The sequence below is a fragment of the Amphibalanus amphitrite genome, unplaced genomic scaffold (assembly GCF_019059575.1).
Source record: "Amphibalanus amphitrite isolate SeventyFive unplaced genomic scaffold, NRLGWU_Aamphi_draft 000464F_arrow, whole genome shotgun sequence".
Classification (NCBI taxonomy): Eukaryota; Metazoa; Arthropoda; class Thecostraca; order Balanomorpha; family Balanidae; genus Amphibalanus; species Amphibalanus amphitrite.
This window is the reverse complement of record NW_024881958.1, coordinates 478731-503902: the sequence shown is the minus strand read 5'-3', so window position 1 is coordinate 503902 and position 25172 is coordinate 478731. Positions and strand designations below refer to the sequence as shown.

The 25172-nt window shown below is 46.1% G+C and overlaps 1 protein-coding gene across 3 annotated transcripts; it reads right to left on the bottom strand.

The window, feature by feature from the left end:
- Positions 1-1168: 1168 nt before the first annotated feature.
- Positions 1169-24715, bottom strand: LOC122391992. 3 transcript variants are annotated; one of them, XM_043386382.1, is made up of 12 exons: positions 24492-24715; positions 24214-24283; positions 23331-23474; positions 16745-16831; positions 15532-15684; positions 11024-11218; positions 10024-10128; positions 8240-8475; positions 7248-7520; positions 4787-5128; positions 3236-3982; positions 1169-2753 (listed from the first exon to the last, which is right to left on the bottom strand). In XM_043386382.1, exons 2-12 carry the CDS (start codon positions 24242-24244, stop codon positions 2538-2540), a joined length of 2529 nt encoding a protein of 842 aa, XP_043242317.1. In that variant the 5' UTR covers positions 24245-24283; positions 24492-24715; the 3' UTR covers positions 1169-2537. The 3 variants fall into 3 exon arrangements, with proteins under 3 accessions (XP_043242317.1, XP_043242316.1, XP_043242318.1); XM_043386381.1 differs by having other exon boundaries at positions 24668-24682; XM_043386383.1 differs by lacking the exon at positions 11024-11218 and having other exon boundaries at positions 24492-24568.
- Positions 24716-25172: the final 457 nt, after the last annotated feature.

Genomic DNA, 25172 nt, shown 5'->3' with positions numbered 1-25172 from the left:
GATGGATTAGACGGAACAAACACGGTCGCCGACGCCCCAGCCGGGTCTGAGAGTGTGTGTGGGGGGGGGGGGGAGGGGTGACATCGCCCTCGGGGATCTATTCGGCACCAGCAGCGGTCGACCGCTGTCCCAATCAGCCCCTTTTAATCCACCCGGCCCGCGGCCGTTCAACCGCTTCTCGTCCCCACCAGCATCTATCTGACGGGATGAGATGGCAACAGGGCACTGTCATGTTTCGGGGTACCCATCCAACATCTTCCGAGGGACCTTTGTGGAGGGCAGACACAGGTCACCGCTAAAGAAATGTGAGGTCTTACCAATCTCAACTGACAGCTCTTACTGACGGTTTTCAAATAGGTATACAGTGATCCAAAGATGCAAAGCAATAGATGAGCTCCTCAGCTGCAATAATGACAGACTCGACCTCCGAGGTCACCGGTTGACCTAGGACCTTAAAATCGGGTACCAATCTCTGCGTCTCGTAACGGCGCACACGCTCGTTTTTTCCGCAACACGCTAGCTCCACCAGGGGCAAAACAGCGAGTTTGGTCATACCCGCCCCTCCCCCCCCCCCCCCCCGGCCGGCGCGTTTGTAGAAAACCAGTAGGTCCGGCGAGGGTTAAGCACCCACTTAAACATTTACGAAGTAGTTGTAGTGCCTTTGTAACATGTTATGACGCCGTCAGTGGTGGTTGAAACCTAGTGTGGATAGCCCGTAGGACGCCTTCTTATTGACCCGACCTGGCCTAAACGCATGACATCATCTCTGATTAAAACCCCGAAAAAACTTCACCTTGAGTTAAGGGGGGGGGGGCACTGCCGACTTTTGGTCCCATTCCTTCCATGCAACGCCCATGGGGCTAATGTTAAAATGCCCAAAGCAAGGGGGCACGGTGCCCCGGTGCCCTCCCCGTTCCGCCGCCTATGCATTTACCTGACCTGGAAGGTCAACCTAGGTCCTTAAAATTGGTTGCCACCTCCCATCGGCTTTCTCTCGTCACGGGCAGCACGCTCGTTTATCCGCGAAGCTCTGCCTAGATCAGGGGCCGAATGGCAGGGTTCCAAAGTTGACACCCCCCCCCCCACGCGTCAGACGTTGTAAAACGCCGCACACAGGCATGCCGCCGTTGACACCAATGAATTGTCCGCTCGTTTAAAATAAAATGGCTTGAACGAAAATGATCTGTATTTCTTTCCCTTTTTGAGGGATGCGCAAGCTTGCATACCTCCCAGTCAAAGACTGATTCACCGCACATATACCTCAGGGCTCAGGGTGTCGTATATGTTTATCAAACTCTACAAACTGACCAAACAGTGGGCGAGACACAACACGCTTAAAAAACAACAAACATACAACACAAATACCACTATTACCGGGGAAACCGATTAAAAAGTCTGTTTGAAAAAAAGACACACATAGTCAACGATAGCAAAAGCACCGCAAATGATTGTGAAGCCGGTGCATCTGCACCATCGTAAAATTGCGTCGAGGTTCCCATAGACACAGCGCATAAGGAAGAACAATCTAGCTGGTGTCCTAGCGACTTACTATGACACGATCCGTTAATCTACGCCAACAATATCAATGGCAACTTCTAGCGACCAAAAAGCGCAATCGCGGAGGGAAAACGCTCACAACACTGAACACGGGTTAACCTTCGCCCGGGTGGTGGTGGTGGTCGTGGTGGTGGTGGTGGTAGTGGTGGTGGGGGCACACCTGCCCGCTTTCTTTTGCGTTTGTAAAAAAAAGCCGCGGCGCACAGCGCCGCAAAGATTGGCATAGCTTATCATACATCTATTTCGCATCGTGTTTAAACATTTTTAATAGGAAAATTGCACCCATCACCCTTTGTATACCCCTGAGATCATCTCAGATGATAAAGCGTTCCCTAGTTTTTTATATGAACATTATATAGGATCATGCTGGAGCGCTAGAAAAACATTGATGCGTCCATCTCAACGATACGAACCGACTGATACGCAACATCACCTTTATGTGACCTTGACTTTTGGTCAAATTTTTAAGTTAAGCTTTTCAGATCAACTTGCAGCTCATTCGAAGCGTGCGATGCCGGTAAATATAACGTAATAAAAGCTTGAGTGAAAAGTTATTACAGAAAAACGTTTTCCGGGTAGACATCAACTTTGATCTTTTACCTTCTGGAGGCTTAAACGTTGACCTCAAGTCAAATTTGAGACCATTACTCTGGGAGAGCTTTGAAAGAACTATCAAATGCGCTTTTCCACGGCGCTGTAGGTCTATTGTTACCCGAGTTGTGTGCTAATTTGTGAAAACTTGTCAAAATCGAGAACAAAAATTCGTGATAATTTTACCTTCGGGGACCTCCAGTGACCTCAGAGATGACCTGATCGAAAAATGACCTGATAATCTTAAAAGATGTTATAGCGAGCTATCCATTGCTTTCCGTAGTGTCTTTCTAGCTTTCTTACTTTCCGAGGTAGCCTAGTGTGGCCAAATACGCCCCCCCCCCATTGCAGATTTGGATGCGCCCACCCGGGCGCAGGTTAACAGGCTCCTAAGAAGTTGTTTCTATATATTCCGAGAGCAGCCGATGCGCGCTCACGCCGTACCGCCGTCGCAGTTCAAAAGCCATATGTAGTATTCCTTGGAGGCCTCGAAGAACGTTTTCTGTCTGCCTCTGTACTTTGTATTTGTTTTCGCGGCTGTCGTCCTCGAAGTCCACGAATGGCAGTCGTTCTGCAGCAGGCACGCTGAGCTGATGATCTATCCACTGAGGGAAAACCAACAGCTATTTGTATATTTACGAACTGCATAACGTCACGAAAAAAACAAGTTTGTTAAACGATACCAGATAGCCATTGGCAAAGTCAAACAAGGGTACACAACCATCTACTTTGCGAAAATTGTGTGCACTGGAGTCAAATGTTTGAATGTTTCAATGCATTACAAACTATTTAAGTTGTCCAGTCAGCCGTAAACGTTGTCATGCTAACATACTATCTCAGGCAGTTCCTGGCCAGCGCAATGCAATATAAACATCAAGCACTGAACATATTTTGAAATAAACGATAAAAATAATGCATTTAGGGGTGTTAGCAATGTCATTAATATTGTGCCATTAAAACGAATGCAAGACGAAACTCAAGATAAATTCACTCGATCTTGTTTCTACTTAAGTGGGCAAGTGGAGACAGTTACCGATATTATGGGTAATTTTTAACAGTCTTGGTCCCACGTCGAAAATAAACTCACCTCTAATTTTTGTACCAATACATCCATGACATAGGAGCCGTACGTGAGAAGACGCTCCATTTCTTGCTTCACTATGTCCCTCTCTTCTTGCGCCCGTCTTCGCTTCATATATACGTCACACAGCGCCCGCTTTTCTGATAGGGAGAGTGGCCCGACTGCGCTGTACTCTTCGTGCCATGGGAAGTGGCCATCTGCACAGGCATCGGCGTCGATCAGCACACCCGTCGTCTGTTGGTAGCGGGACAGAAGTTTATTCAGCTTCTTTTTATCGGCCACCACCAGCCGCCTCAGCTTGGCCCGTTGCTTTGGTGTACTGGCCACACGACTGACGCTCGCCTGCCGAACCCGCAGGCTGTCGCTCACGAGTTCGATGGCGTTGCGCAAGTCACTTCCGTCGGACCGCAGGTCACGGGTACTTAGTGACACAGCCAAGAGCTTCAACTCTTCTACGAGTTCCCCGACATCCTCCACAGCAAGTCCGTGTTTGTCCAGCAGTGCCTGCTGCTCTTCAGCCAGTTCCGAGACCCTCCTCGTTGCTGCCGCCATCTTCGCAAGCAGCAGCTCTGGCATGTGATCGTGCTTGTCACTGTTGTATGACAGCACCAGGTCTGTTAGGGAGTCGACTCGTTGCGCTGATGTCATGTACTTTGTCGTGTTCGCAGCACGACTGAGGAAGGCGTTCGCGATCTCCGTCGTCTCCATAACCGACCATCCTGAGCCAGGCTGCCAGAAACCACCGTACCGTATCTGAAAAAGGGTAGGTATATGTAAAATCAAGCCTCGAAACATATTCAGTGAACAGCACGGAGAGAACTTGAGTATTGGTGCTTTGAAGGGGCCCTCCCACCTTAAAAAAGTTAATGAATTGGCATGAAAGTAATGTCGCTCGGTTCAGAAAGAGCGAAAACGAACATTTACCAAATTTCACCGAAAAATATTATTTGTATATATATATAAAATTATATTATAATAAAAAAATTATGTTTGTTATTAGATTGGGTCATTCAGACCTAATCTAATAACAAAGAAAACATCTGATACTGGCCACAGCTGCCACGCCGAAAGAATTTTGAAACTTTGAGCGATTAATAAATCGAGTAGCATGGTGTACAAAACGAACACCTCGGATCATTTTATATCAGTGACTTATGGTCAGGGCAATCTAAAATATATTCTTATGAATTATTTCAACGAAAGAGTGATAATATACAAGTCACCCACTACTAACAGAAACACAGTTATTCATGGGTCACTCGAGGAAGATCAGCTATCGTTATAAACTCACTCCACCGTCGCTCTGTAAAGCCGTTTGGGGAAAATATCCTCCCGCTTTACCTTTCACTGGGAGCCATTCCATTGACAATCAACAGAGAAAAGAGAGAGAGGGAGAGAGAGAGGAGAGAGAGAGAGAGAGAGAGAGAGAGAGAGAGGAAGAAAGAGAGGGAGGAGAGAGAGGAGTGAGGGAGAGTGCTTTTCTCCCCCTCTTTCACTCTCATCCTGTCTATCATTTTTAACTCCTCAGTATTTCTCCATGTTATAATATATGATTACCTGGCAGTAGTACGCATGTCCAGAGGCATGCATAACGCTGAGGAATGGCTGAGTGTCTCCGAGGGAGTACTCAGGGAAAACTCTTGCCACCCGTTGAGCCCATGGCCAGTATTTGCACACCACATCACTCGCGAAGAAACATGCGTTCTTGAAGAGTGTTTGGTGCAGGTAGTGGCCATATGCAAACTGCTCTCCTCTGTACATATTCACGCCACCGAGAACGACGCTGTGACGACAAGTGGCGGCCACGAGTCCCGTCTCGTCCTGAGTTCTCTTGGACGATGGCAGCCCAGGGTTGTTTCGTGCCGCAGCCCACAGAGATGTGCCACAGCGGTTGGTTGTCTGAAAATAATACAATTGATCAGTGAATGATAATTAATCTTAATCCATCTAACAAAATGTCCTATGTAGAGGGTTGTGATGAGCAAAGTTAGGTTAGGTTATGTTAGTTCAGGTTAGGTTAGGTTAGGTGAACCATTTACCTGGGTTTTTGGGTGGGTCCCAACTCCCAGGCTGCGCTTTTGCTGTTATCGTCATTTTTTTAGCTTAACCCTCGCCCGTATTGGTGTTTTGCCAGCCGCGAACGTATAAGCCTGATCGAGCTAGAGCTTCGCGGAAAAAAACGGGCGTGTTGCCCGTGACGAGAGGAGAGAGGAAGCCGAGAATACCAAATTTTAAGGTCCTAGGTCTAAGGTCATTGGTTGACCTTCTCAGTCAACTCAATGACTCAAAAGTCGGGAAAATCGGGGCCTGTTAAAACGTCGTGAAGTGTGGCTGCTATGAGTTTTTTTTCGGAGTGCTAATCACGAATATCATGCTACTTTCGATCACAGATGATGTCTTCATGCATTTAGGCCAGGTCGGGTCAACCAGTAGGGGTCATGCCGGGTATTCGTAGTACGTGTCAACCGCCTCTGACAGCTTCGTAACATGTTACGACGTCACCAAAACCACTTTGTAAATGTTCAAATGGTTGCTAAATTCGAATTCAGCTCCAAAAACTAGTCTAGAAACATGTAACTCTCGAAAAAGTGAACCGAGGTCATCAAAGGTCAATGACCTGACCTTCAGGTGACCTTGACACCCACCCTAATGCATGGGACCACCGACCAACATCATATCACAGTTTGATCGCTTGAAACCAAGAAAAGACTGCAAACGCCCGCCTAATGATACCCTGATTTAGGAGGGCCCAGCTCGGGTTATGAGGGTACTTGATCTAGCTAGACTTTGATGGCTCCATGCCAATCTCGGGGCCTCACTCCAACCTCTGAGGGCTCATGCTGGCGTCCAGGCCCCACACTGGCAACAGAGGGACCAACGCTGGCCTCGGGGTCCCACGCTAGCCTTTACTCAGCCAACAGAGTGTCTAGATCACGGAGGCGTAGGCGTCAGGCATGAGCCCAATGACAACTTAGCGGCCCCCGGCTAAGAGGCGTTGGGCGAGGGCAGACAGATGCCGGAGAGAGCGAGGGAGAGGGAGGGAGGGTGGGAGGGAGAGAGATAAGCGGAGCGGGCGGGCTGGGGCGGGAGGCACGAGGAGAGCACGGGATATAGGACAGTCAAAGACGAGCCAGCGAGGGGGACGGACCATCGGTCATGGTCTCAACAATTTTTTTTTTGTTGTTCTTCTTTGTTTTTTCCTGTCGTGACCCCTAGAGGACTGCACGCTGGCTTATTAGGGCCCTACGCCAGCGTCAGACGGGTCCGCGCTCAAGCTTCGCCCTTGTAGGCGGGGTCGGGTGGCCCCCCCTCGGTTTTTCGCGAATAACTTGCGCAACAAGCGGCCGACCGCGACGGAACTTTCAGTACCCTCGAGTTGATAAGCTTTACACCTACTCTCGTGAAGGTCAGGTCAATGTCATTGCCCTTTGACGATATTCACTAACTTTTTCGAGTTTTACAAGTTTCTAGGGTAGTTTTTGAGCTGATTTCGAATTTAGCATCCATATGAATTTATAACATTTACGAAGTAGTTCTGGTGCCTTCGTAATATGTAACGACGCCATCAGTGGTGGTTGACACCTAATTTAGATCTAGCCAGCAGGACTCCTACTAATTGACCTGGCCTGACCTGACCCGACCTGGCCTAAATGCATGAGGACATCATCTGGGATAAAAACTAACATGAAATTCGTGATCAGCACCCCGTCCACGAAAAACCCAATAACAGCTTGATTGTACCAGTTCTAGCAATCCCGATTTTTCCGACCTTTGGGTCGACATCGACTGGAACGCATGAAATGTAAACTGGAAATGACCTGGAAGGTAAACTAATGACCTAGGACTTTGAAATGGGGGATCCTCCGCTTCCTCTGGTCACGGGCAGCACGCTCGTTTTTTCCGCGAAGCTCTAGCTCGATCAGGGGCCGAGCGGCAAGTGGACCCCTTGCCGTTGCGAGGCGTGTGCGTGTGTGGTCTGTCTCTAACACTCAGACATACACGTACAAGAAAAACTCACCTTTGAAATGGGGGCCAATTTTGCTGCATGGTTCTTCACAGCATCGCCATCATGCAGGAATGTCCCCGTGTGGTAAGCTGATGACATGCTGCTGTCGCCAGACGACCGATAACGGTAGAGTTTAAAATTCCCATCAACATGGACACAAGCCGGCTCAGGTCCACATGCTTCGCATGACATGAGGTCTGCATCCATCAACCTTTGCAGCTCGAACTCCATGTTTGCCCATTCTGAGTAGGCCTTCTCAAATCGTTGGAGATCAATGGGGGCCTCCTGAGAATGAGTGAGGCACTGTCAATGTTTACAACATTCAAATTCGACTCAACAACACAAAAGTCTGCTGTTCTACCGGTACTCTATAAAAGTCTGATATATATTTAGCTGCAGTCTATGTTAACACCAAAACATGCCCCAGCGTCGCTTACGAGCTTCACAGGACGGTTGGTCAAAAAAAAAAAATGGAACAAACAGAGGCAAGATACGATACAGAACACCTCCCATGCCCACATGCACGAACAATTCGAGTTGATTTTAAACCAAGCTCCAAGTTTTAAATCACTTACGAAATTACTTCAAACAGCGCTCCAGTTTCGGTTGTACACAACGATAACATCTACCTCAAGGTCTACAATATTGTATCTTTTAGGTGTAAAATTATGAATTGGATCGCATCCTCTGCGGTGTATGTACGAGGTATTATTCGGTGTGACTAGCCAAAAATGATGTTTCAAATATTCTATACCTATTCTTAAAGCTGCCTGACAGCAGTGTAGGCATTCTTATACAAATAAAAAAGATAAAATGAAAATAACACGAATGATATATACTCATAAAGTATAAAAGGAACTCCGTCGTCTTTCTTACTTAGCTGGTACACATACTGCTACTCTGTTTGCCAGGTCATGGGAAGGAAAATTGTTGTTTTCTCACGATCTGAACCATCGGTATCCATATTTCTACGTTAATGAATGTAACGAAAAACGGATACTCACAGAGCCATAGGTGGTTCCAAGTTTCTCCAGCATTCGTAAAAACGCTCTAAGAGAAGTCCCAGGCGTCCGGAAGCGCAGCTCCTTCCACATGACGAACACGTCCTCGTGCACCACTGTAGACATTTGCACGGGCGACGCCACAAAATATCCACAGAGCATCAGGTCTTCGCTGGATGCTTCTATCCTGTGGTTGCAGCCTGGACATCTCCAAGCAGGAAGTCTCAAGTCAAAACGCCCTGAAAAATAAGGGCATTATTTCACAATCACGGGCACTTTTTCAAATTAATTCGCAGATACTACCTAAACCCTACTACAGTTTGACAAAGCTAGGGAAGTACGGATTTTAAGCTTAACAGTTATTGAAGCACGCGTCTGTATAGATAACTTCCAATAAGCCCGATATCTCGGGCGAAATTCAATATCTCAAATTTAAGGACAGTTAGGCTATCTCCGATGTCCAATGCACGTGTTAAGTGCTTCTGCTGGGGGTGAGGGGAGGAGATGGCGCTTTTGGCCACCACTGCCGGTTTTTTATGTGTGTAAAGAAAACCGCGTCGCGAAACTTGGAATAACTAGCTTGTGATACATCAATTTCGCATCGTGTATGACATTTTTGACATCAGGTCATATAAGGTCAGGTCGCCAGATCAAGCTAAGTGAACATGCCTCTAAAAACTTTTTGATTCAGTCACTCGTTACAGCTTACATCCCAGAAGCACCTATGAAACGCAGGCTTTTGCATCAGGGAATCAGTACCAGCAATATGTACATATCAGAATTCCGATATCGGTGACCAAAGATCGGGCCAATTTTGCGCCCTCTCCATTATAAGTCAATGGGAGAAAATTGAAATGCTCTTCTTTTGGACTAAAACAACGTCAAACATCTGTAACACAGGTGAACATGACACATGGAATCGGGAAATTGCACATGTGACCCCTTTTATGTCCCCGAGGTGATTCCAGGTCATGGAGCGCCTCCAACAATTTTTTACAATAACTTTAGAAACATGATAGAGATCTGAAAACACCATGAATGCGTTCAGCTCAACGATTCAAATCGAATGACATACTACATGACCTTTTCTGTGACATTGACCTTAAGTCAAATATTAAGTTGATCGTTTCAGGTTAACTTGTAGCTCCTTCGACGCGTCTCGACAAAAGAAACGCGATGCCGGTAAAATCAGCGTAATACTGAATACTACACTTGAGAAAACCTGTTGAGGCCAAATAGCCCCTCCCTCCCCCACCATGGCAAAGTTGGCCGAGAGACCCACCCGGGCGCGGGTTTAAGTACTTATTGAGAGGCATTGATTAATGATTACTATATTTACCGTAAAGTGGGGCTATTTGAGACAGTGGGGCTATTTAAGACAGTATTTAAAAACGCTATAAAATGAAGATCGTTTGATTTTTGTCTGATATTTTTGCTCAGGGAGGTGTGGAATCAAGCAGTTAATCGCCTGAGCAAAAAAGTAAGCATAAATTTTAGGTGGTTTTTATGTTATAGCAATTTTAAATACTGTCTCAAATAGCCCTTCTGTCTCAAATAGCCCCACCTTACGGTACGTCTATTTCTGCTCTTAGTTTCCGAGTATCGTCAAACCTGATGTTGCTAAAAAAAAGCTGCTGCTAAGGAAACTTAGCTGAGATCGAGATACAGTATTATAGGCTCAGCTCCAGCCTCCATATCCGGGCGCAAATAACAGCTTTTCTTTCAAAACCAATTATTACCGTTTAATATTTATAAAATTACACACACACAAAAAGTCGATGACCTACCGAGTGCGCTGATGACGATGACGGCCGATTCCGATGACTCGATGACCATCTCCATTTGGCAATGCGCGCACGCATGTCTCGATCCATGCAACGGCAATACTGATGCTATGGAAAGGGAAAGCGTACAAGCAGGGTTAAATACGCATATAATTCGGAAAATAGGTACCTAACACCAGAGAGGCGGATCCAGCTCAGAGTTTTTTTTGGGGGGGGAGGGGGCAAACTATAACAATTTATCGATTCTTTCCATGCCTCGTCTATAGGCGTAATGTTAAAATTATGCCGTTGGGGGGGGGGGGGGGGCAAATGCCCATTTTGCCCCCCCCCCCCCTGGATCCGCCACTGCCTAACACCATTGCACAATATACAGAGGGGCTAACAAAACAACTGCGGTGGTGGTGGTGGAGGTGGTGGTGGTGGGGTGTGGGGTAGGGGAAGGGGGGAGGGAATGGCACAAACTGTTGCGTGTGTTTAGAAAACCACGGCATCGGCACATCGGTCTGTTTCTCTCAAGGTTGCCATCACTGTAAATATCTTTTTGAAACAGCGTGATAATTGCTGAGAGAATGACTGGAAAATTGGTTAATGCACATTGTATCGAAAATATTCATGACATAGTTTTCCTAATGTAATCTATTGTTGTTTGTTTATTGGGGCTTTAGGGCGCACCGACAACTAAGGTCACTTTGCGCCCAACCAAATGTATTTTAAACACAAAAAAACAACGCAATGTTGAACGCCGTGCGATTGACTGATAAGTTAACTGCCAAAGACGAGACTCGCACTCTAGGGTGGTTGTAAATATAAGCAAGTACGAACTGCGAGTTGGGGAAATCAGGAGTCACACATATATGCTTTAAGCAAGTTTACCATCTGTTTCATACAATTTACCCTAACCAGTTTTCTTCGCCTATCAAATCTCGTGTTGTGTTCAAATAGACGTTTACAGAGAGGTTCGAACCTCCTCAACCAGAAAACAAGCCTCGTGAAAAAAACGTACCCATAGGCATGAAGTCACCACTCGCTGTTACTGTGATAGAGGGCTGCAAGGGCTGCCAGAATCCAGCGCCCCAGTGACGTCTCTTGTGGTATGGCTGCAGCATGTGCTGGTCTTCGTCACAGGCGTGACAGAAGTATACACTACTGCAGCTGCGGCAAGCAACGCTCGCGGGATTACGGCATACCGAACAAGTTGCTGAAACAACAGAAATGAAATATGTTATTGAATGCATTAAAAAAATGATCAATTCAAAGGCCGTGTCCCGGGTTAACCCTATTAGTGGCAGGCTCCTGGCTACCCCTATTAGTGCCGGCAGGGTTTAGGACTGTTTAGGACCTCCCCCCTCCCCCCTGATATCCGAGATCTAGCCGGCCGATTTTCAAAATTCGGCATTCGATTAAATTCAACATGATCTACATTAAAAAAAGAAAAGGCTCAAAAAAGCAAATAGGTGGCATTAGAGGGGAAAAACTGTAAATTTCAGATGTTTTTTTTTCGACTGCTCACCACGGCCATGTTTTTCAACCAACTTTGACGCAACTACAGCCAATCGATGCAGAATGAGCTGGACATTAACATGTGTTATAAAAATGGACATTTCGAAAAAGCATAGACGGATACAGGTAAATATACTTGGGAGGTACTTAAAATACATCATAATTCGGGTTTCTCGTTGGTGCATCACCAAAACGGACTGGCCATGGTCTTATGACGTTTTTCAACGATAAATTTTGAAACACATTACAAATAACGTTGTGTGGCAGGTTCGTGTACGGACCTGCCTGCCTTGGGGCCTATGCGTGCAAATTTTCGTTCGTTTTTGCGATTTTTGACTTAATCCGTAGTAGGTTTCATTTATGACGCTAGCCTGACTCAGTCTCGGCTGCTTGCGACGTCGTGACAAGTAATTCACGCGACCTTGGCGAGATCACTGAAGTGGACCAACGACCGGCAGATGGCACATTCTTGTTGGCCAGCCTATTCTTTCTACATTTGTTGTGCATTGTGCAATGCATTCTTATCGAAAGGAATCGAATAAAATGCCCCATTGACAAATTCTTCTGGTAAATTTCTGGTAATACCTGGTAATTTATCAAACTTTGCAGAGTGCACGGAAGTGCCCACCCCTTGCACGAAAGTGCCCCCATACCTGGGACAGTTTCGTGCAAACGTAGCGAGTTATTAGAAGTCATTTTTCTAATAAAAGCGATAATGTTTGAGGATAACTTTTAATTAAGAAAAAAATCAGCAATAGTTCCTTTCCATACTGCAATCAACAATTTTACCATTGCACCAACCAAAGAACAGATATATGGATGTATCCATTTTTTGCACGAATGTGCCCCACTCTCCCCTACAGTTATAATCCACCAGCATCGTGACCTTCACCCAAATACCTCACTTCACGAATAGGACCTCACAATTCCCGATGCCCTGGACTGGAACCGCCCCTGAGGTATCAACTTGACATTTTCAGGGAATGTGCCCAGTTAAATTTTTAAGAAAAGTCAGAAAATTTCAGCATCCGGCCGTTTCGAAGATATTCCCGAAAAACCCGAGGGGTGGATGAAAATAACCCCCCTGCCACTAATAGGGTTAACGTTAGCTACATATCAGCATACTGCATAGGATATCTACACAAAGCACTGGGGCAGACCTTAAGATTTGCAGGATTTTTTTATTTATTTATTTTGATGTCAAGTTCGCAAAACAGCCTATTTCCACCGCCACACACGCTTATCTTTATTACAAAATTGTGGTTTTCCCACCAAGTTGGCGTTTTTCACCCTCGCCCATATTGACCATTTACAGCGTCAAACTCTTCCCCTCCGTTGCCGTTCGGCCCCTGATCGAGCTAGAGCTTTGCGGAAAAAACGAGCCTGTTGTCCGTGACGAAAACAAGCCAATGATAAATTTTAAGTTTTATCCCTCGCCGGCACAGGCCATCTTGCGTTCCTCGACGGTTCAAGGGGGGGGGGGGCTAGTGCGACTTCCACCCCTCGCGTTTGGCCCCTAATTGAGCTAGAGCCTCGCGGAAAAACCATCGTGTTGGTCGTCGCAAGACAAAGCCAATGGTACCCGGTATTAAGGTCATAGGTCAAATGGTGACCTCTGAGGTCAGGTCAATGACCCAAAAGTCAGGAAAATCGGGACCTGTTAAATGTTGTTAAGTGTTGCTGCTATGTTTTTGGGAGTTTTTGGGGTGCTGATTACGAATATCATGGTAGTTGTGATCACATATGTTACCTTCTTGCATTTGGGCCAGGTCGGGTCAGGTCAGGTCAGGTCAACCAGTAGGAGTCCTGCCGGGTATTCGTAGTAGGCGTCAACCGCCTCCGAGTTTTTTTTTTAATAAATCCAGTCCGAACCTTAAATGGAAGGATTCACAAGGACAGAGCCACCGCTAAGTGAAGCTTGTTGCGTTGACCCTGCCCTCTACCATCCGATCGCGCATTTCCGGTTCTATGAGTTGCGAATATGAGTGCAGAATTTGGAGTCCAAAGTTTAACGTGCGCACATAGCCGCGCACGGCCGGTCCCCAACTGACTTCGCCTGGCTACGGCCTGCCACCAACGGCAACTATACCTGTCAGGAGGCTCATGAACGTCAAGCGCCCGTCGCGCTTTGAACCCGGACTGTCGTAACCGGGAACGCGTGCTCTCACCACGCAGAGTCAAACGCTCTACCGACTGATCTACGGGACAGCTTCGTAACATGTTACGAACGGACCAAAACTCAGTGTTTCATTTTTCAGCCTTTTTGGTGGCAAATCACACCTAATGGGGAAAATATTTTCATCCCTAAAATATGAATGACCGACTTTACTTCATCTCTGAAAATAGTTTCATGTATTCCCAACAGCCAGTTCACTTGTCACTTGACAGTTGATGCACCCACATCCTTTTGTTCCACACCCTGTCAAGATCCTGACATGAAATCCTGGTTTATCAGTTAGCATAAAAATTGGCATTACACCATTTTGCAAAAATACTGCAGTTATTTACTTTCTTTTTTCTCATCCTATGATTTTTTTTCTTCATCGGCACACCCAACCAATATCCAATTTTAGAACACTGCCAAAACTACTTCGTTAATGTTCAATGTTGCTAAATTCGAATTCAGCCCCAAAAACTAGCCTAGAAACACGTAAAACTCGAAAAAGTGAACCGAGGTCATCAAAGGTCAATGACCTGACCTGACCTTCAGGTGACCTTGAAACCCATCCTAATGCATGGGATCAACATCATGTCACATGTTTGAACGCTTGAAACCACAAAAAGACTGCAAACGCGCGGTTAATGCGAGCCGAAATACGCCGAATCGCGATTCCGGCCAAACATGGTCTCGAAAAATAAGTCACAGGTCAAAGGTCATTTGAATCAGGGTCATGCAATTTTCAGGGTAGGTATTAAATTTATCAACGCGAGGGTACTGAAAGTTTCGTCGCGATCGGCCGCTTTTTACGCGAATTATTTGCGAAAACCTTAGGGGGCGGGGGTTGCATCATTTCTGTGCCAGCGAGGGTTAAGGACCTTTACTTCCAGGTCAGGTCAAGGACCCAAAATCAGGCAAATTGTGACCTGCTAGAAGTTCTTGTATTGAGGTTGCTGAGGGATTTTTCGGGGTTCTTATAATCTTATTACAGATTGAATGTTACTTTTATCAAAGATGATGTATTAAGTTCTATAAAAAAAACACTTTTAAATAGCCTCCTTACAATTAAATACCAAATGATGACATAATTAAATAATTATTGATGATTTCGACCACAGGTCATTATCAAAATAAGTCGGACAGAACTTTCAAGTTCTGTCGCTGTCGGACGCCGCTGTCGCCGTCCTGTCGGGGTACGACCTTGGGTTGCTCCGAGACGTGCAGCGCTGGGGCGGTGATGCGGTTGTGGGGGGAACCCTGGATGGGGGAATGTAGCGAAGGTGCAAAAGTGGCATGTACCTAATATAGTCAAATTCTTTTGCTTTATTGCTCGGTCAGAAGAAGGGGGGGGGGGCTAAACAAAGGTTCACCACACTGGTGTCAGAAGTGGGATTCGAACCCACGCCATTTTCTACACTGAAGCCTTTAGCCGATTTTTTAACATTTTGAGGCTATTCCAAAATGTTGGCTGAGTGCAAACTGGTGTAACATTTTTGAAGGTGGTCAAATAGTTTACCAAATAGTATTACTATACAACCACTTTACATCACGCCTCTCCAGCTAATGTATCTGAATATGCCACACATACAGTAAAAAAGAAATTCGCCAAATCGAGGACTTATTGTTAGCATAGCGACTAAGAATATTTCAATTTCACTGTGGTCCATAAATCAAGACTAAATTAATATCATAGCCTAGGCCAGCAGAAAGGTGACATGTAGATTGTAGTTTATGAACAGCCCGCCCACCAATCGAATGCATATGCACCTCCCATGCATTCCTTTAATGTTTAAATAGGAACAAGTTCATAATAGCAGAAAAAGATTAAGCACCGAACGTCAACACATTCTTACCATCATTGGGAACAGCATACGAGCCAACGAAGCTTTCAAAAGCGGACGTCCTAAAATGCCCCCAGTTTTCATTTTCTACGTCTTGTCTCTCCTTCCAAGTGCGACCGTTGCTATTGTCATCCATCCTTTCCGCTGAAGCTGCCAAATACAAATCTGTAAAGAAAATGGACACATATTTACAAAAAAGACAAGCATGAACGCAAAATGGGACGAACTTGGCAACTTTACTAAACTGCATATAGTTACGAGCGAGCGAGCGCAGCGAGCGAAGTGAGTCTTTTCAATATAACGGAAAAATCTCAGTATGAGCGGCCCGGCCCGGCCCGGCCCGGCCTGTAACGCTTTTGAGAGGCTTATATCTCAGCAACCGCTGGACCGATTGGCCTGCGGTCTTTTTTGTTGGGTAGCCCCATCCCTTCTACCCCGTAATTGACTACTTTTGATACATCTCAGTGACCGTCGTGGCACGTGCCACGTAAAAAGTCAAGGGTGTTCAAGCTGTTTTGCAAAAGTAGTGATTTTGATAGGCTCATATCTCAGCAGCCGCTTGGGCGATTGACTTGCGGTATATTTTGTAGGGTTAAGGGTAGCAGCATCCCTTCTACCCAAAATAGGATACTCTCGATGTATGTGGGTCACCCCCAGTGCACGTGCAAAATACAACAATAAGAGGTGCCAAATTTGTTCCCATTTCAGTAACTCGGTAATTACTGGGGCGATTTCGCTGAAACTTGGCATACAGGTAGGCACCCACCAGGCAATGCATTCCCATGTGTTGCGGTTAGGGTGCTACTGCACGTGCGCACGTGCAGGGGGCGTTTCCAGATCTCGAAAACGGCTGGGCCGATTGCGCTCAAATTTGGTACACGGTTGGGGACCAGTTAGTAGGGTGCCGTGCAAAAGTCATTTTGGACCCCGTTTGCACGTGCGCACGTGCAGAATGCCGCTTCCAGATCTCAGGAACGGCTGGGCCGATTGCGTTCAAATTTGGCACACCGCTAGCGACCGGTTAAAAGGGTGCTTTGCACAAGCCCGTTGGAAGCACCCTCTCGCCCTTCCGCACGTGCATGGCTCACTCTCTCGCTCGCTCGTTCTTCGCCCAAAAGGCGTTTTACTGGTTATAATATATACCATATTTACCTGCATTATTTTTCACCTCTGTTTGATCGATTATTGTTGCAGATATTGTCCATATTACATCTATAATGCCTACCTTGCATAACAGCCGAAGCCTCGACAGCCTGAGATGTCCCAGCGTCTTGAACTGAGCTGATAGGTCTTGCGACAGATGTCCGTTTAGCTGAAAACGAGAACATTTTGGGGGTTACGAATAGAGGTAGAGGGTATATAAACCCAATATAAACCATGGCTCGAGCTGCTGAGCATCAAAACCTACGTAACCCTCTCCAACAGGCGTGAAATCCTCTCAGACCAGAGCTACGGGACGTAGGTCATGGGTGTCAATAAAATGCAGTGATTGCCCAGGTTTAACCCGCGCCCTACTGGGGGGGGGGGGGGGGGTTGAAAGGGGGAGGCATCCATATGGTCCCAGTTCATATTTGCCACACGTAAGTCACAGCAGATTCTGTAGGTTGAAGGTTGTAGATTGTAGGCAAGGTTAGGTCAGGTAAGATTATGTTTGGTTTTAATATTATTTCGTGAAAAGACATTGCGACGGTCGTGAGACGTGGACTTTGTGGCATATTATATGATATACAACCCTTTGAACCCTTACCCCCTGTGGTTTTCCGCAAATGCCTCAATAACAGCGCCGCCGTTTTCGGCACACCTTATGATACATCTATTCTACACATGTAAAAATTTCAGACCAGTCACTCGAGGTCAGGTCACCAGGTCACTTCAAGTCACCTCACCTCATAAAAAGTTTCAATGTCTGCCATGGATACACCGAGTGACCGATCACTTTGAAGCTTTCAGCGATCGATAAGAGCAACAGTATGTACAAAATGTGTATCTCCGAATTTTGATATCAATGTCAGGTCAATTTTGCGACCTTCCTATTATAGGCCAATGAGAGAAAATCGAAAGGCGCCTCTTTAGACAAACGTCATTCTAACCACTCTCAAACACTGAATTACAAGTAACTAGGACACACTGAACATGCAATGGCAGTTGGCACCCGTGACCCCTGTTTGTGTCCATGATGTCATTTCAGGTCAGGAATAGTAACAAACAGTTTTTTTCGCAAATAGCTTCTGATAGAAGCAAGCTAGAAAGATGAAAATGCCTTAGATGTGTTCAGCTTGACGATACAGATCGACTGATGTGCAGCATGACCATTTCCGGTCAGGCAATGATCTTGACCAGGGCCCTGCTGCACCGGTGATAGCAGCACGCTGCTATTCCATTTCGCGAACTGACGTCACACTTCTGGTAGAGTTGGAGAAATAGGCTTGTTAACGTCTCCATGGAAACCCAGTTTGACACGTGTAATAGCAGCGTGCTGCTATCACCGGTGAAACAGGGCACAGAAGTCAAGTGACTAGCATGGGTGAAACTTTGACATCACCATTGGGGTCCCAAACGTCCAAGGGGGCCTCCATTTAGTGGGGGCCTCCAAGCAATTAGGGGCCTCCAATTGCGGAAGCGGTAATTTACGAACCACGTCAGGGCCTCCTCTAAGAAATTTTCACTGGGGGACCAGAGGCTCAGAAGCCAAACCTAGGGTACCCCCAAATCCAGTTTTCTCATTGGACTTAGGCCACTTATTTTTTGTCACAGCCCGGATGCCATGTTTTTTTTTTAAATATTAATAAAGAAATGGTAGGTCACCTGACCTTACTCATGGATCCAGGCCAGCAGGATGACATTGTATGTAAATATCCCCCGCGTCGACCGAAATCGACGAAAATTTATGGCTTTTTCACTTTCGACAATAAAACAAAAAGCCTTTATTATAAAAAAAAAAAATTAACGGCACAGCATTGCGCAAGGAATCTAACCGACCCCAGAAAGTGTAAGGGTTAGCCCTAGCCCGCACCTGGGGGGAGGGTTGCCACCCCCAAGTTAGTTTTTCTGCTCTACACTGAACATTTTTAAAGCTAGAAATCTGATTTTTGGATAGCTGTTTTTCTATCTTTTCTCAGCGTCCATTGAAAATTTCAAGTTTCTGTGGCTTTTGGGTTTGGAGATATGATCTTGTTCTTCAGGTCATGTAATGACCTAAATGACGGATACCCAATATCTTGCGTTGGCTATGGGCCTTGTGAGCTTTTGAGGCACCTTGATGTCGTTTTTTTTTTTTTGCCAATCTTACCTCCCACCTATCATTGAACATGTTGTTCTGCCGTCTGCGATGTACAGATGTCAGGGTCAGGGTACATCAGTACAGACCCAGACATACACAGACATACAAACACATATCATTGACCTTGACCTAACTTGACGTGAAATGACCGCAGGCAGCAAATTAGTCGGATAGTGTGACAAAGAGCTGTTCTAGCTGGCTTGGCACCAATACGGCAGCGTCATCGGTATATGATGGGTTGGCCCGCTGCTTGTGTAGGTATTTTATTCGACATCACCACAATTTATTCAAACAAAATTTTAAGCTTCGCACTCAAGAGCAACATATTCTTTGGGAAGAGACGAATCCGATGATACCAAATTTTACCTCATCAGGTAGTCATTGACCTTCCAGGTCAGGTCAAACTAAAGAACGTTGCTGTTTGGGGTCACCGTTGCCCGTTGGAATATCACGTGCGCTGCTCATCATATAGGTACCGATGACGCTGCCGGTATTGTGGTGCCAAGCCAGCTAGAACCTCTTTGTCACACTATCCGACTAGGTTTTTGCTGGCTGTGGTCATTTCAGGTCAAGTAAGGTCAAGGTCAATGATATGTGTTTGTATGTCTGTGTGTATACTGATGTGTGCACCGATTATGAATGTGTCCCTATAGCATGAGATCATGAACTGAGAAGCTTTTACCAAATATACAGCCAAAGAAAGTAAATTCAGCTCGCCTAAAACGCAAAATTTTTAGATGACCTAGGCTGACCTTGACCCTGACCCTAGCGTCTCTACATCATCGAACAACATGTTCCATGATAGGTGGGAGGTAAGACTGGCAAAAAAGGCCGAAATCAAGGTGTCAAAAGCTCATAAGACCCATAGCCAACGCAAGATATTGGGTATTTGTCACTTGGGTTATGACATCACCTGAAGAATAAGGTCATATCTCCGAAACCAAAACCACAGAAACTTGGAATTTTCAATGGACGCTAAGAAAGGATAGAGAAGCAGCTATAGCTATACGAAACATCCGGCTTCTAGCAATCAAAATGTTGAGTGCAGAACAGAAAAAACCCTGGGGGGGGGGGGGGGGTGGCAACCACTGCCCCCCATGTGCGGGCGAGGATTAAATAATTTGAATATTAGGAAAACAATTTATTCAAACAGGTATTCCAACAGAGTCCCGCTTTTTTATAAGTGACCTCCGATTTGTGTACCTAGCCTCTAAGTTGCCCAGGGGGCCTCTTATTTGTAGGTGTACATACAGTACAGAGAGACTCCTACTTCGACTACTTGCACAGAGAGCCTCCTTTTTGTACATACAGCTAAGCTTCTACAGGTCGAGCGCCGGCCTCCTATTTGTACGGATAGAGAGCCTCCTACTGTTATAGAGGGCCTCCTATTTGTCTAGGGGGGCCTCCTATAGGTTAATGGCGCCTCCTTTTTGTCCAAGTGGCCTCCTATTCGTCTAGGGGGCCTCATATTTGTCCAGGAGGCCTCCTGTTTGTCCAGAAGGTCCCCTATTTATCCAGGGGGCTTCTATTTTCCAGGGGGCCTCCTCTTTATCCAGGGGGCTTCCTACGTGTTCAGGGGCCTCCTATTTGTCCAGGGGCCTCCTATTTATCCAGGGACCTTCTATTCGACCAGGGGTCTCATAATTGTGCATGGGCCTCTTATTTGTCCAGGGGTCTCCTACTTGGGCCTCCTTTTTTTGAAGGGCCTCCTTTTTGTTAAGGGAGCCTTCTAATTGTTCAGGGGCCTCCTATTCGTACAGAGGGCCTCTAGCTCCTACTTGTCCATGTGGGCTCCTATTTGTTCAAGAGGCCCCTATTATGGTGAACTTTGCTGGTGCGCAGGTGCGGCCAGCAATCAAGATGAAAGTGTTAGGCGTCACATTGGACCCCGAGCTGAAGTGGGAGGACCATGTCTCGATGGTGATCCGGAGATCATACGCAACTTTGGCAGGGCTGGCGAAATTTTCCCATTCTTTACCCACCGCAGTAAAAAAGTTCATTGTTGAGGCTCTGGTCTTCCCACATATAGCGTATTGCCTTACTGTTTGGGGTGGGTGCAGGGATGTCCAGCGGAAACGAGTCCAGAAGGTGCTGAATCATGCTGCCCAAATCACTACCTCATCACGGCGCAACGTGCACGTCACACCGTTGTTCGCTGAGCTTAATTGGCAAAATTTAGACAAACTTATTGTGGAAAAGGATATTCTCACGATTCATAAGATTCTAAAAGACGGAACTTATTCCGCAAATCTAAAAACTCTTGTCGAGTCCCGCGCAGACATATCAGCACGCAGCACCCGGGCCGTTGAAGCTGGGCAGCTCCAGCTACCCAAGGTGCGCACTGAACGTGCCCGGCGCTTCTTTACCTACCGCGCCGTGGCTAGCTGGAATGGAGCGCCACCAGCTGTTCGGGAGGCGCCGACCGTTAGGCAGTGCAGGAAGAATATCAGAGAGAATGCGTTAGTGTGATAGTTTGTGCAATGTTTATATCTTAGGTGTCAGTTCGTTCGCCTTTTAGGTCGTTTAGTACCGCTCCATTTACTGTCATCTTTTACATATATTTCATGTACCTATTGGATGGTGATTTAGCTTACCTCAACATTTTATAGATGCTGTTATCGTGGTATTTTAATATTGTTATCGTGTTCTTGTATTTTACTTTTCTTTTTGTCTTTTTATCTATGCCCGAGATGTGAGATGATTTTCATGTTTACTGACACTACAACGTAAAAGCCACTACGTGGATGTTGTAACGAGCCTAAATAAATAAATAAATAAATAAATAAATATTTGTACAGGGGGCCTCCTATTTGTCCAGGGGCCTCCTATTTGTCCAAGCGGCTGTTATTTTTCTAGGGGGCCTCCTATTTGCCCAAGAGCCCTCCTATTTGTCCAGCGGGCCTCCTACTTGTTCAGGGGGCCTCCTATTTGTCCAGGGGGCCTCCTATTGGTTTAAGTAGCCTCCTATTTATCCAGAGGGCTCCTATTTTAGGGGCCTCCTCTTTATCCAGGGGGTCTCCTTCTTGTTCAGAGGGCCTCCTATTTATCCAGGGGCATTCTATTCGTCCAGGGGGCCTCCTATTTGTCCAGGGGGCCTCCTAATTGTCCAGGGGGCCTCCTTTTTTGAAAGGGGCCTCCTATTTGTCCAGGGGGCTCCTAATTGTCCAGGGGGCCTCCTTTTGTGAAAGGGACCTCCTGTTTGTCTAGGTCTAGGGCCTCCTATTTGTCCAAGCCCAGGTGGCCTCCTATTCGTACAGAGGGGGCCTCCTATGTCCAATACTTGTCCATGGGGCCTCCTACTTGTTTAGGGGGCCTCCTACTTGCTCAGGGGCCTCCTATTTGTCCAGGGAGCCTCCCATTTGTCCAACAGGGCCTCCGATTTGTCCAAGGGGCCTCCTATTTATACAGAGAACCTTCTATATGAACATCGGACCTCCGTTTGTAAAGTAGCTGGTGCTTCTCGGGGGCCTCCACTATTGGGGTCCCAAAATGACAATTGGGGTCCCAAATGTTCGCACTGGGGTCCCACATGGGACCTCGAAAGTATACAAAGTTACACCCATGGTGACTAGGTTAATAGGGTTATCAAATGCACTTTTCTGGGACACTCTAGCTCTATTAGTTTCAGAGTATGCGTTGGCTTGCTGCAAATTGTTGACGTTCGACATGAAAATCGGTGAAATTTCACCTCCAATGACCTCTGGTGACCTGCCCTGATCGGCGGCCGGCTAGTACTCTTGCCGGCGCTCACATACTTGCTGGTTGCCCCGGCAACGGGCTATTGACCAATGAGAAGCGAGGAAAGTGCAACGTCACTGCGATTTTTCATATACCTGTGCCCCCCGTAGCGCGCTTCTCATTGGTCAATAGCCCGTTGCCGGGGCAACGTGCACATATGTGTGCGCGGGCTAGCGCGCTAGCCGGCCGCCGAACAGCGCCCTGATCTTTGACCAAATAGTGAATGAAGAATTTTCTCATTATTTTTTATGCTCTTTCCAACGCTGCCTACCCCGTATCGCTACGCGGCCCAGAAGCCAAGTTGGAAGCGGGGGTGTTCAAACACCCAAACACCCCCTTCTCCCCAGCAGGGCATGGAAACTGGAAATCCAGGACCCCCAGTGGGGTGCGTTAACACATTAATATTACATAACCAAAGGTTTGTTGTCATCTTAGTTAAAACACTATTCGTTAGAACTGTTTTTGATTTGAAAAAACAAATCTGAGTTTCCTGACAATTTGGCAAAAGGAATTGTTCCCAAGGAATTGTTCCCACATCACATGACAGATTTAACAAAATTGAGATTAAATCAAAGTGCAGAAATAGGTAGACCGTAGCATATAGACAAAACTTAACCAAATATTTTCAAGCCGCCTATATACATAAGCTGAAGCTTTGTGGCAAAAGGAATTATTCCCATACGACAGAATTAACAAATTGAGATTAAATCAAAGTGCAGAAATAGGTAGACCATAGTATATAGACAAAACTTGACAGAGTATTTCCCAGCTGCCTATACTGGGTAGTACTTACAGGACTTCCTAGATTTGCCGGGGATGGAAGATGTCCGTTTTTTTCCTCTTCCATTTCCAACATAGCAGACATGGTTTCTGCGCCTGGACCCGTTGCGTTCAGTGCCAGGGAAATACGGCACTCCCTCGTCCAGCAACAGCTGTCCTGTCAAAGTAAACAATTATATGTTACCACAAAATAATTATGATTTTTCAAACACTTTTGGGGGGGGGGGTTAAGCCCTTTTCGCTCTGACAAGGCCATTTCAGAGCTGGAAAGATGATAAGGAATGAGGGGGAGGGGACATTGGTCTGGGCAGGCACCCTAATGAGTCATGGGGGCTGAGCCTGTCTCATGGGACAGACCGAATACCCCCCCCCCCCCCCCAAAGTACTCACTGCACCCGGCTACAGACGTGCTGCCTGTCCAGCCCGGGCTGAGGGTTGCACTATGGAAGAGAAGGATTTGATAGTCCTCAGGATGGAAACAATGGACAGATTTTTCTGTTGGTAAAACATCTGCACAAATATATGCTTGGAAAAAAGGCCATGTTTTTACATTTTCTACTGATGCGATGTTACAGTACCTAGTACAAGCCTAACTTCTCTGACAAGGGATTTGTTTCACTGCCACTGCCAGCATAGGTACCTGTCATTTTTTACATTTTCTACCATTTATAAACATGTTCCTCGCACAAGCAATATCCAGGCCCTGTTTCACCGGTGATAGCAGCATGCTGGTTTTACACGTGTCAAATTGGGTTTCCATGGAAACATCAACAGGCCCATTGCTCCAACACTACCACAAGTGTGACGTCAGCTCACACAATTTGATAGCAGCGTGGTAGCAGCGTCCCGCCTCATTAAAGAACATAACAATCAGTACCTATTGGAAAAAATCTTACCCACAAAGAAGCTAGCTCCATTGTCAGACATATTGCTGAAGCTGTACCTGTAGGCGCTGTAGGCTGAGACCTGAAAAGTAAAACTATTTATATACACTGTGAGTAAAACCAAAATGAGCTTTAAACTCACTCCAGATTGACAGCTCAAAACAAGTGACTGAGGAGTTTGATGCCCATAAAATTCATTGTTCACAAGCCAATGTTGATTTAATTCGGCAATGTGATTGAATACACTAAACTGCCGAAATTGAGATGACCACCCTCCTCACAGGACCTACCAACTATAGGGCCCAAGTAATCTTGCTTGAACGTTCCGAACGTAAACCCAATCGAATGCCACCACCGGCCACCACCGACCACCACTATCTCTCACGCTTCCTTTCACCCCCTGCTACGATCCTATCAACAATCTTCCGATGCTATCGTCCTAAACACCGCCGTGTTTAGTACCCACTCATCGTAAACTCCGGTTCCTCTCCTCTGACCGATCTGCCGTAAATATAGTGGTGGACGTGTTGAGACACCACAATCATTAGAGCGCATTGCGGTAGCTGTTTTTCTTATCAGAATGCTGTTATTCCTCGGCTGTTAATTGGTGGAATCAACATGATCCGAACTCTTGACCAATGAAAAGTCGCAGTGTACGCTCATGAAGCTTCCACATGTGGAAAAAGCCAGGATGAACAGCTTTCGTGTCGTGCATTAAAAAAAAATATGGATGTCATGACGTCAGTAGTTCATATAATAAACAAAAAATTAAGCTAATTGGGTACGGACACAACACTTGCTTGATGTGTGCAAACATAGATATAAAGTGTGCAGAATTTTATTTTAACTAAAAAAGGCAAAATTTCCAAATATTAACCTAGCAAAATTGAGGAGGGCGTTCTGCCTTTCCTTTTGCCTTTAAAAGTTGATGACGTCATTACTTAGCCTCTTTTGAAAACAAATCTTCACAG